Source organism: Oncorhynchus nerka, linkage group LG27, assembly GCF_034236695.1.
Source record: "Oncorhynchus nerka isolate Pitt River linkage group LG27, Oner_Uvic_2.0, whole genome shotgun sequence".
NCBI classification, from domain to species: domain Eukaryota; kingdom Metazoa; phylum Chordata; class Actinopteri; order Salmoniformes; family Salmonidae; genus Oncorhynchus; species Oncorhynchus nerka.
In genome coordinates, this window is record NC_088422.1 from 26,623,448 (window position 1) to 26,636,269 (window position 12,822).

Sequence of the window (12,822 nt, forward strand, 5' to 3'; positions counted from 1 at the left end):
GATCCTTGACTAGTCTCTCAAAGCACTTCATGATGACAGAAGTAAGTGCTACGAGGCTATAGTCATTTAGTTCAGTTACCTTTGCCTTCTTGGGTACAGGAACAACGCCATCAATGTGGTCTGTGGTTGTGAGGCCGGTTGGACGTCCTGCCAAATTCTCTAAAATGACATTGGAGGATTATGGTGGAGAAATTAACATTCAATTGTTTGGCAACAGCTCTGGTGGACATTCCTGAAGTCAGCTTGGCAAATGTATACTCCCTCAAAACTTAAGACATCTGTGGCGTTGTGTGACAAAACTGCACATTTTAAGCTTTTTGTGCATATGGAACATTTCTGGGATCTTCTATTTCAGCTCATGAAACATGGGACCAACACTTTAAATTTTGCCTTTATATTTTTGTTCAGTATAATATATTTTTTCTTCTTCCAAAAGCAACACAGGCCTAATACCTGTAAAGTCATGAGTGACCATTTTTTGAAAATCATGGGACATATAGTCTTTGGTTGCATGCTATTTTGGCCAGTCAGGTAGGTCTGGTCTGCCAAGCAGCTAGGTCTGGCGGCCAGGTAGTTAGGTTGGTCCGGCTGGCCAAGATAGGAGAAAAATAATTTTCTGAAATGTCATTCGTGGTCTTACGCTTCCATCTATTGGAATTATTTAGCAATTGCAGTTCATACATTTTTTTAACAATGTGTTGATCAGATCAAAAAGTATCTTTACCTAAGGTCACTGAATAAAGTGTATTCCCTACTGAAGTAGTAATTGCCAAATATGAAATATTTGCTAGTTCATTTGATCACTTAAACCATAAAATAACAATTTATAGCATAATGGCATTTATAGCATAACGGCTTTGGTGAAGGAGGTTACGGATGTTCACATAACGGAAGAAACAGGTGTCCCTTCCAGTAATGTGGAGTTGACATTGGACTTGATGCCAGTAAGGATGGTCTTTACAGAGGCTGTAATACACTCCCTCCTTGATATAGAAATCCTTAGACTTCACTGCCTCTTCAATGGTAAGGTCCCTTGCACCATAGGGACACTTAAACTCCACCACTGCTGTGGTGCCCATCCGACACTCCGGTGAGGTAGTGTGACCCTGTGACCCAAAGCCCTGACTACTGCACATCCATCCCTGTAGCCATTTCGAAAGCCTTGATGCCCTCCTTCGTTATCTGTGCCCCACTTTACAGACAACGCCCCATCCAAAGACAGTGAACACCTTGAAATGAATTTGTTGTAAGAAATGTCCTATATAAATCAAGTTTGATTTGATTGATGACATTACAGCTGTAGAATATTTAATAAACTGTCATTTTCATGAGGACAATTGCAGTTTTTCCATAAACTTAATTGATAACTTCGGAATTTATCACTTGACATATTAATCATACAGTGGGAAGAATCCTATAAATCAAGACTGTGTGAACGCATGTACCACTCAGGATAAATAAATACTGTGCCTTTGAAGATCTGTCTCTGGTCATGAAACTACAATACAGGCTGGATGTCTAAACAAAGTCAATTTTGATTTTTTGATTCATTCTCATCAATGACAGCATTCTAGTACTGAGTTATCACTTGTCAGTCTGGTATCTGGTTAATGATTATATAATTGATTAAGTGGCTCTTTCCTTTGTAGAATGTATAGAAAACATTACTGCTATGATGCTCAAACTTAACTTAATAGCTAGACTCACTGACACAAACGTTATCCCTCATGCTGGCCCTGACCAAACGCAAACCGGTAAATTGCCCCTCTCCACATGGCCAGACTTTTAGTGGTCTTCTCCCCTTTTAATGTTCTTATGCTCATCCATGAAAAATGCCATAAGGTCTGAAAGACACCAACGTCACATACTGTGCAAACAATTATCTAGGCTAAGTAAAACAACCATTTGTTGATCTACTGCTCTGCTAACTAGCTAGCTAAAGTGTAGTTAGTGGCTAGCTAAAACAGAGAAAGGGGATGCAAATTCATGGCTTGGGCTAGAGATGACATGCAGTAGCTTTCTGCAGGAATGTGTAGTCTTGCTGAGGTCTTCTCTGTTGCTAATTAGCATTTACATTTTTGGGGGAGTAAATTGAGGCCAATCTATTGAGAATATTCTACTTGTTCGATAGAGAATTGCATGGCATTCAAAACGTCCGCCAGGGTAAATCTACACGAAACACAGACCTTATATGAAGTAGTTCTAAAATTCCCGATGCACAAAATGAATGGGGAAAAAACGATTGGAACCATTACCGGGTTTTACCGCTAGGTTTTTATGGGTAGTATGACGCGTACACTGTGCCGGTCTATTTGGCGAAGCATTTATTTTTGTTGAAGCCCACATACCATGACTGAACAATCAGCACTACTTCTTCGAAAGCAATTGGCAGGTAAGCCAAAGATTCAAAGAAAGAAATAACTCCTAAACTAGCCTAGCTAACTTTCCATGGCCAGGCTTCCTCGACGGCAGTCATGATTGTTTGTTTACATTACATTAGCGCGATCCAATTATCTCGGCTGCAAAACACATTCTAGATAATATTTTCCGCTAATTTATCATATTTGTTAAGATGACTGAATTCAACTTCACTAGCCCCATCTAACGTTGTGCATTGAACAAGTCTAAACTGGTGAACTAAGGTTAGCTATCATTAGCATTTTGACTGTTAGTGAGAACGTCACCATGCAGCGTTAGCTGGCTAATTTAGCTAGAAAATCAACCTTTTGTTACTGATTCGAGGTATGGTGGAAATAACTAGCGTTATCTAGCCTTAATCTAATCTTACACAAACCTCTGCTGTAAATCACAACCCTAGTTAGCGATTTACATGATCTGGCTTGCTATAGGCTACTACCTAGCTGACAAGATAACAAAGGAATAATCAGCCCCATACCCATCTGTCAGTGATGGGAACATCACATAATTATTAGCCAGTTCACTGGTTCTGGCAATGGCCACACTGTAGCAAACTCCATGAGCTGTTAACAGCTAGCATATACACCAGGGATCATCAACTAGATTCAGCAGCGGGACGATTTTTTTTCTTGAGTGTATGTGGACACCCCTTCAAATTAGTGGATTCGGCTATTTCAGTCACACCCTTTGCTGACAGGTGTATAAAATCGAGCACACAGCCATGCAATCTCCATAGACAAACACTGGCAGTAGAATGGCAGAGCTCAGTGACTGTCAACGTGGCACCTAGAGCAGCACAGGTCAACTGTAAGTGCTGTTGTTGTGAAGTGGAAAGTCTAGGAGCAACAACGGCTCAGCCGCGAAGTGGTAGGTCACACAAGCTCACAGAGCAGGACCGCTGAAGGGCGTAAAAATCATCTGTCCTCAGTTGCAACACTCACTACCGAGTTCCAAATTGCCTATGGAAGCAACATCAACACAATAACTGATCGTTGGGAGCTTCATGAAATGGGTTTCCATTGTTGAGCAACTGCACACAAGTTCACCATGCGCAATGTCAACAGCTCCCCGCCATTGGTCTCTGAAGCAGTGGAAACGTGTTCTCTGTAGTGATGAATCACACTTCACCATCTGGCAGTCCAACAGACAAATCTGGATTTGGCAGATGCCAGGAGAACGCTACTTACCCCAATGCATAGTGCCAACTGTAAAGTTTGGTGGCGGAGTAATAATGGTCTGGGGCTGTTTTTCATAGTTCGGGCTAAGCCCCTTTGTTCCAGTGAAGGGAAATCTTAATGCTACAGCATACACTGACATTCTAGACGATTCTGTGCTTCCAACTTTGTGGCAACAGTTTGGGGAAGGCCCTTTCCTGTTTCAGCATGACAATGCCCCCGTGGACAAAGCGAGGTCCATATAGAAATGGTTTGTCGAGATCGGTGTGGAAGAACTTGACTGGCTTGCACAGAGCCCTGACCTCAACCCCATCGAACATCTTTGGGATGAATTGGAACACCGACTGCGAGCCAGGCCTAATCGCCCAACATCAGTACCCGACCTCACTAATGCTCTTGTGGCTGAATGGAAGCAAGTACCCGCAGCAATGTTCCAACGTCTAGTGGAAATCCTTCCCAGAAGAGTGGAGACTGTTATATCAGCAAAGGGGGGACCAACTCCATATTAATGCCCATGATTTTGGAATGAGATGTTCAACAAGCAGATGTCCAAATACTTTTGGTCATGTAGTGTAATTACAAATAATTTGTAGACTGCAAATTGACAGCAAGTAGCCCAAATAGATATATTTGACATAAACATGATCATTTCAAACCCTGCTTACATTTGTATACGATCACATATGTCTTTCTATTATGTGTGGGAATATTTGGAACTGATTTCCTATATTTACATTTACATTTAAGTCATTTAGCAGACGCTCTTATCCAGAGCGACTTACAAATTGGTGCATTCACCTTATGACATCCAGTGGAACAGCCACTTTACAATAGTGCATCTAAATCTTTTAAGGGGGGGGGTGAGAAGGATTACTTTATCCTATCCTAGGTATTCCTTAAAGAGGTGGGGTTTCAGGTGTCTCCGGAAGGTGGTGATTGACTCCGCTGTCCTGGCGTCGTGAGGGAGTTTGTTCCACCATTGGGGGGCCAGAGCAGCGAACAGTTTTGACTGGGCTGAGCGGGAACTGTACTTCCTCAGTGGTAGGGAGGCGAGCAGGCCAGAGGTGGATGAACGCAGTGCCCTTGTTTGGGTGTAGGGCCTGATCAGAGCCTGGAGGTACTGAGGTGCCGTTCCCCTCACAGCTCCGTGAGAGGCAAGCACCATGGTCTTGTAGCGGATGCGAGCTTCAACTGGAAGCCAGTGGAGAGAGCGGAGGAGCGGAGTGACGTGAGAGAACTTGGGAAGGTTGAACACCAGACGGGCTGCGGCGTTCTGGATGAGTTGTAGGGGTTTAATGGCACAGGCAGGGAGCCCAGCCAACAGCGAGTTGCAGTAATCCAGACGGGAGATGACAAGTGCCTGGATTAGGACCTGCGCCGCTTCCTGTGTGAGGCAGGGTCGTACTCTGCGGATGTTGTAGAGCATGAACCTACAGGAACGGGCCACCGCCTTGATGTTATTTGAGAACGACAGAGTGTTGTCCAGGATCACGCCAAGGTTCTTAGCGCTCTGGGAGGAGGACACAATGGAGTTGTCAACCGTGATGGCGAGATCATGGAACGGGCAGTCCTTCCCCGGGAGGAAGAGCAGCTCCGTCTTGCCGAGGTTCAGCTTGAGGTGGTGATCCGTCATCCACACTGATATGTCTGCCAGACATGCAGAGATGCGATTCGCCACCTGGTCATCAGAAGGGGGAAAGGAGAAGATTAATTGTGTGTCGTCTGCATAGCAATGATAGGAGAGACCATGTGAGGTTATGACAGAGCCAAGTGACTTGGTGTATAGCGAGAATAGGAGAGGGCCTAGAACAGAGCCCTGGGGGACACCAGTGGTGAGAGCGCGTGGTGAGGAGACAGATTCTCGCCACGCCACCTGGTAGGAGCGACCTGTCAGGTAGGACGCAATCCAAGCGTGGGCCGCGCCGGAGATGCCCAACTCGGAGAGGGTGGAGAGGAGGATCTGATGGTTCACAGTATCGAAGGCAGCCGATAGGTCTAGAAGGATGAGAGCAGAGGAGAGTGAGTTAGCTTTAGCAGTGCGGAGCGCCTCCGTGATACAGAGAAGAGCAGTCTCAGTTGAATGACTAGTCTTGAAACCTGACTGATTTGGATCAAGAAGGTCATTCTGAGAGAGATAGCGGGAGAGTGTGTTTATTTATTTTTTTGGGGGGGGGGGCTCAAATAAAACCAACTCAGGGGCACCAGTTGGGGATGCCTGATATACACGTTTTTAATTCAATTGTACACTAACCCCCTCCCTTTCTGTATTTTAGAAAACAGGTTTAACTTATATTTTCTTAGACATCATGCACATTATTTCAGCCAATGGATAGTCATGTGCACCTGATGTGGGCAACATACAGGCCACTTTTTCAATTGGCACCACTGACAATCACTCATTGTCTACACAGCATTCCACTTTTCTGTGTTTTTTTCTTAGTTTATTACATTTTGTTACCTTGTGTCTTTCTATTTCAGAACTCAACAAGAACCCAGTGGAGGGCTTTTCAGCTGGCCTAATAGACGATGACGATATATACAAATGGGAGGTTGTCATCATAGGGCCACAAGACACCCTTTTGTAAGTTAAGACACAGGTTGCTATTCTGAAAGAGGAGGAGTACATATTTGAAATGTACTCTCAGATGGGGATGACTGCTTGGCTTTCTCTGTTCTCTCTATTACAGCGAAGGAGGTTTTTTTAAAGCATACCTGACCTTTCCCTATGATTATCCTCTACGGCCTCCCAAGTTGAAGTTCATCACTGAAATCTGGCATCCTAATGGTAAACACACTGTTAACACTTTGAGCCCTACTAAACCTTGCACTGTAATATTTTATAATCATTAGTGGGATTTATGTGTCTCCTACCATGTTTGCTAATGTATATAATGACTTTTCATCTCTTTCTTAGTGGCAAAGAATGGCGATGTATGTATCTCAATTCTGCATGAGCCAGGAGAGGACAAGTTTGGCTATGAGAAGCCAGAGGAACGTTGGCTTCCTATCCACACTGTAGAGACGATTATGATCAGTGTAATCTCCATGCTGGCCGACCCAAACAGTGAATCGCCTGCTAATGTGGATGCTGCGGTGAGTTGTAATAATACATGTATTTAACACAGACTGTGTGTTACAGTAGCCAAGTACGTCCAAAACCTGTGACAAGGACAACTGTGCTCTTGAGATTTTGAAATGGAGTTTGCGCTGGTCCCACAGAAAGAGTGGAGGGAGGATCCAAATGGTGAATTCAAGAGGAAGGTGGCTTGCTGTGTACGGAAAAGCCAGGAGATGGCATTTGACTAGAACCCAAACTCAATGGGTGAGTAAGCAACATACACCTAGAATCTGTGTTTCACCCAGTCTTGTTGCTATTGAAAGAAATGCAGTCAGTATTTTGTAATGTTCTGTTTTTCCTCTCTTCCATCCAGCTAAAGGACATGGGTTCAGAAGGAAAATAGTCCGTTCAGCAAAAGGCTTCAGCACCCCTTCTTTTGCCATTGAAGGGATTTGGTTGGTCAGACACTTTTTCTTTTCTTTCTTTTTTTCTCAGAGGTCGTTGTTTTTCGTAAGAGGAATGAATTTGAGAAACCTACCAGTGAAAATTTCCCTCCATTTCCTAACTGGAATTCTAAATGTAAGTGAATTTATTTTGGAAAAATATAGATTAGATTTCAAGTTTAATAGTCACATGTACAGGGTTGCAATGATGTAAGATGTCACTACTGTAAATTAACATGCTTTTTTATCTGCTGCTTAACAGTTTTTCTACTTCGTATGAGGTTTCATATGCAATTTGTTTGTTGTGCTTGAAGAATTTAAAAGACGTGAAAGTTCTTCTCGTTATTAGGTTCTCACCAAGTGTCCCATCCACACAATCACCTTTACATAATGTCGGCCTGCCTGCAAAACCTTGTCAAACATGTTTTTGTCGTTCCACAGTCATTTGATCCCTCTTGCCTAATGTTAGTTCTACTCTCTCGTGGTGGTTTTTCTCTCCCTGGAGGGTTTGTGAGTGTGCTTGTTGACTGGGTCCTTTACCCAGATAATCACAATGTCTGCTACCAATCATGTCCCAGTCTGAGGTCTGAGGTCCTACTCATTCCGTTTTAATGAAACTTTCCGAACCAACCAAAAAGTTATGTTAAGACTTAAGCTATGATTATTCAGTGGATATACCGGTTTGCTGGCATCTGAATTTACCTCAATTTAAAAGGATTACACATTTGTTTTCAGGTTTTATGGATGTTTTATTTGTTCTTAGTCTAGTGTTACATGGGAGCTGTAAGTGATTTAGAACTTGACCCTCTGAGGTTGTTTCTGGGTGATGGGTGGCACATTTGGCTTCTTGGTGCATGTGTATTTGATCAGATCTTGTACAATTCACAATTACCCCAATATTTATATTCTGATTTGTGTATTCAGATGATACGATTACAAAAGCCTCAAACTAAGGCAGTCTAATTTTTAGTTATGGGTGCAGCCTCTTGGACAACCTGTTTTTCTTTGCTCTAAGGACTATCAAAAGTCTCATGATAATAACTGCCATATACCATCTGTTTACTCTTGGTGAAACCAGGTGGTACATCACTGGGAGGCATGCAATTACACCATTCGTTAAAACAGTTCACAATATGCAGAAGGCATCTAGAGTTGTTTTGTCTTATTATATGGGATTTTGCTGTTGGTTTGTTGATCAAATCTAATTTTGTCACATACGCCGAATACAACAGGTGTAGACCTGAAATGCTTACTTACAAACCCTTAACCAACAATGCAGTTAAGAAAAAGTGTTAAAGTATTTACTAAAATAAACTGAAGTAAACAATAAATAAAAATAACAAATAATTAAAGAGCAACAATAAAATAAAAGTAGCGAGGTTATATACAGGGGGTACCGGTACAGAGTCAATGTGAGGGGGCACAGGTTAGTCAAGGTAATTGAGATAATATGTACATGTAGGTAGAGGTAAAGTGACTATGCATAGATAATAAGCAGAGAGTAGCAGCAGCGTAAAAATGGGGGGGTTAGCTGTCCAAGAGTCTTATGGCTTGGGGGTAGAAGCTGTTAAGAAGCCTTTTGGACCTAGACTTGGTGCTCCGGTACCGCTTGCCCTGCGGTAGCGAGAGAACAGTCTATGGCTAGGGTGTCTGGAGTCTTTGGCAATTTTTAGGGCCTTCCCCTGACACTGTCTGGTATAGAGGTCCTGGGTGGCAGGAAGCTTTGACCCTCTATATCGCTTTGTGGTTGGGGCCCGAGCAGTTGCCATACAAGGTGGTGTTGCTCTCGATGGTGCAGCTGTAGAACTTTTTGAGGATCTTAGGACCCATGCCAAATCTTTTCAGTCTCCTGGGGGGGAATAGGCATTGTCGTGCCCTCTTCATGACTGTCTTGGTGTGTTTGGACCATGACAGTTCATTGGTGATGTGGACACCAAGGAAGTGTCAACCTGCTCCACTACAGCCAGTAGTCCACGATCATCTCCTTTGTCTTGATCACGTTGAGGGAGAGGTTGTTGTCCTGGCACCAGACTGCCAGGTCTCTCACCTCCTCCCTATAGGCTGTCTCATCGTTGTCGGTGATCAGGCCTACCAATGTTGTGTCGTCGGCTAACTTAATGATGGTTTTGGAGTCGTGCTTAGCCATGCAGTCATGGGTGAAAAGGGAGTACAGGAATGGACTGAGCACACACACCCCTGAGGGGTACCGTGTTGAGGATCACTGTGGCGGATGTGTTGTTACCTCCCCTTACCACCTAGGGGCTGCCTGTCAGGAAGTCCAGAATCCAGTTGCAGAAGAGGTGTTTAGTCCCGGGGTCCTTAGCGTAGTGATGAGCTTTGAGGGCACTATGGTGTTGAACTGTAGTCAATGAATAGCATTCTCACATAGGTTATCCTTTTTGTCCAGGTGGGAAAGAGCAGTGTGGAGTGCAATAGTGCGTCATCTGGGAGTTTTTCCTAGCCACCGTTCTTCTACACCTGCATTGCTTGCTGTTTGGGGTTTTAGGCTGGATTTCTGTACAGCACTTTGTGACATCAGCTGATGTAAGAAGGGCTTTATAAATACATTTGATTGGTTGATCTGTTGGGGCGGTATGCAAATTTGAGTGGTTCTAGGGTTTCTGGGATAATGGTGTTTATGTGAGCCACGACCAGCCTTTCAAAGCCCTTCATGACTACAGACGTGAGTGCTACGGGTCGGTTGTCATTTAGGCAGGTTAACTTGGTGTTCTTCGGCACAGGGACTATGGTGGTCTGCTTGAAACATGTTGGTATTACATACCTGGCCAGGGACAGGTTGAAAATGTCAGTAAAGATACCTGCCAGTTGGTCAGCGCAAGCTCGCAGTACACGTCCTGGTAATCCATCTGACCCTGCGGCCTTGTGAATGCTGACCTGTTTAATGGTCTTACGCACATCGGCTACGAAGAGTGTGATCACACAGTCATCCGGAACAGCTGGTACTCTCATGCATGCTTCAGTGTTGCTTGCCTCGAAGTGTGCATAAAAGTTATTTAGCTTGTCTGGTAGGCTTGTTTCACGGCTGTGCTTCCCTTTTGTAGTCCATAGTAGTTTGCAAGCCCTGCCACATCCGACGAGCGTCGGAGCCGGTGTAGTACGATTCGATCTTAGTCCTGTATGGACACTTTGCCTGTTTGATGGTTCGTCAGAGTGCACAGCGGGATTTCTTACAAGTGTCCGGGTTAGAGTCCCGCTCCTTGAATGTGGTAGCCTTTAGCTCAGTGTGAATGTTGCCTGTAATCCATGACTTCTGATTGGGGTATGTACGTACGGTCGCTGTGGGAACGACATCATCGATGCATTTATTGATTTAGCCAAGTGACTGATGTGGTGTACTCCTCACGACACCTGAAGAATCCCGGAACTGGTCAGATTTGCTAAATGGAGGGCGAGTCAGAGCTTTGTGCGCGTCTCTGTGTGTGGAATAAAGTTGGTCCAGAGGTTTTTTTCCCTCTGGTTGCACATTTGATATGCTGGTAGAAATTAGGTAAAACAGATTTAAGTTTCCCTGCATTAAAGTCCGCGGCCACTAGGAGCGCCACCACTGGATGAGCATTTTCTTGTTTGCTTATGGCCTAATACAGCTCGTTGAGGGCGGTCTTAGTGCCAGAATCGGTTTGTGGTGGTAAATAGGCAGCTACGAAAAATATAGATTAAAATTATCTTGGTAAATAGTGTGGTCTACAGCTTATCATGAGATACTCTACCTCAGGGGAGCAAAACCTCAAGACTTCATTAATATTAGATCTCATGTACCAGTTGTTATTGACAAATAGACACAGACCGCTACACCTTCTCTAACCCGGAGGCAGCTGTTCTATCTTGCAAATGCACGGAAAACCCAGACAGCTGTATGTTTTCCATGTCCTCGTTGATATGTGAAAAGGAATGAAAATTCCAAGTAATCTGGAATCAAGTGTTATTGTGAATTAATATGGACAATTATGGTGCATGTTGATTTAAGATTATGCACAACAATCAATGTTTAAATTGTGGTGGGGGGCTTTGCCATAGGCTTGATAATCCTACTTTGCTTTGATAGTGTTCTTTTCATTAGAGCCACCATAAAACCTACACCAAATCATCATCATCAATGTCATAGCCTTGACCAATACTTAAACTAACAACTAATGACACATACAATCATGTTTGCAGGTTTACTTGCTAACAAATTAGCTAGGCTGGGATGGCATACAAATGCAGATATTCATATGATTGGATGTGACAAATGATGTAAAATGTATGGTACTGTGTAGGCTTTATGACTCATAAATGACCTTTTTCCTCTAGTTTTGCTAACATGACCACCTCAGACTGTTAATCACTGTATTTACAAAAGAGACTCAGTGCATTTAAAACATTGAAGCAATACACTCAGATAATCACAATGGTGTTTATCCAAGTAATCCTGATATCTCACCTTATCCCTCGTTTGTTGTTTTTACCACTTTGTTTATCCAATGTGTATTTGACATGAGCTCAATAAAATGTATTAACTGTCATATACTCTTGGTCTTTTTGTATTTTTGTTTGACCTATTTAGTTGTATTTATCTAGTGATAGTCTAATCGGATGGCAAGATTACTTTATATAACCTCTTGTCAAGGCTGCACTGAATCCGCCCAAAGGATTGAAATTCTCTCCTGGTCATGCGACCATGGCTCTGTAAGCTTGATACTTGTAACTACTAATATTAAAATTGACCTTGATTTGTTACAGTGACCAGGAGAGAATGTCAGTACAAAGTCATGAAAAACAGGTTACATTTGTCTGATTAAAACGCAGTGGTAGCTGCATTTTAGCAACAAGGTAGGCTTACAAAAATAGCTAATTTTATGCTTCTGTAATGAATGGTAATTAATTTAATTTATATGTATAGACCTGTTTTTAATTACTTATTCAAACTTTTGTAATATTGCCTTCAATGTAAACATCTCAGGTCAAGTTTCTATTATTTCATTGTTCTAGGTCTGCAGAGTCCAATAACATGTAGAATCATATATATGGGTATGTATAGCCTACTGGTTGTTCAACTTATGCATGTTTGCATTGTCTGAAACTATAGGGTGTTTTGTGTGTCAAATACAGTGTGAAACCGAGACCTGAAATGCAATAGCCTGCATTAGACGTCACAAGCCAGGAGGTAGGCCTATAGGAGTTCATATATTTTCTAATTGTTGTTTGTGGCATATCGAAATGTTAATATGGTGAATAAATCTAACACTTGATGATTGAGCTAATAGCCTACCCATTAACATGTTACTCAATCAAAAATGAAAACAAACATTGTGTGATTCATTCAGATCAAGGCTTCATTAACACACTCATCTACAGTGCATTCGGAAAGTATTCAGATCCCTTGACTTTCTCCACCTTTTGTTACGTTACAGGCTTATTCTAAAATTGATTAAATTGTTTTTCTCCCTCGTCTACACACAACACCCCATAATGACAAAGCCAAAACAGGCTTTTAGACATTTTTGCAAGTTAATTTTTAAAAAAGGAGGAGAACAAGTATTTGATACACTGCCGATTATTCAGGTTTTCCTACTTACAAAGCATGTAGAGGTCTGTAATTTTATCATAGGTACACTTCAACTGTTAGAGACGGAATCTAAAACAAAAATCCAGAAAATCACATTGTATGATTTTTAAGTAATTAATTTGCATTTTATTGCATGACATAAGTATTTGATACATTAGAAAA

The 12,822-nt window shown here is 42.5% G+C and overlaps 1 protein-coding gene across 1 annotated transcript; it reads left to right on the top strand.

Annotated features, from left to right (window-relative positions):
* The first annotated feature begins 2,262 nt into the window (after window positions 1–2,262).
* On the top strand, window positions 2,263–11,621 carry LOC115111010 (ubiquitin-conjugating enzyme E2 G1-like). Its single transcript, XM_029636897.2, has 6 exons — window positions 2,263–2,392; window positions 6,072–6,174; window positions 6,281–6,378; window positions 6,508–6,686; window positions 6,813–6,915; window positions 7,025–11,621. Exons 1-5 carry the CDS (start codon window positions 2,350–2,352, stop codon window positions 6,897–6,899), a joined length of 510 nt encoding a protein of 169 aa, XP_029492757.1. The 5' UTR covers window positions 2,263–2,349; the 3' UTR covers window positions 6,900–6,915; window positions 7,025–11,621.
* Window positions 11,622–12,822: the final 1,201 nt, after the last annotated feature.

What these genes read in the sequence shown, in the direction of transcription:
- LOC115111010 (XM_029636897.2), top strand. Translation starts at nt 2,350, where the DNA reads ATGACTGAACAATCAGCACTACTTCTTCGAAAGCAATTGGCAG. An exon ending in TCTTCGAAAGCAATTGGCAG is followed by an intron (nt 2,393 to 6,071) that starts GTAAGCCAAAGA and finishes TTTCTATTTCAG; the next exon opens with AACTCAACAAGAACCCAGTG. An exon ending in CTGCTAATGTGGATGCTGCG is followed by an intron (nt 6,687 to 6,812) that starts GTGAGTTGTAAT and finishes CTGGTCCCACAG; the next exon opens with AAAGAGTGGAGGGAGGATCC.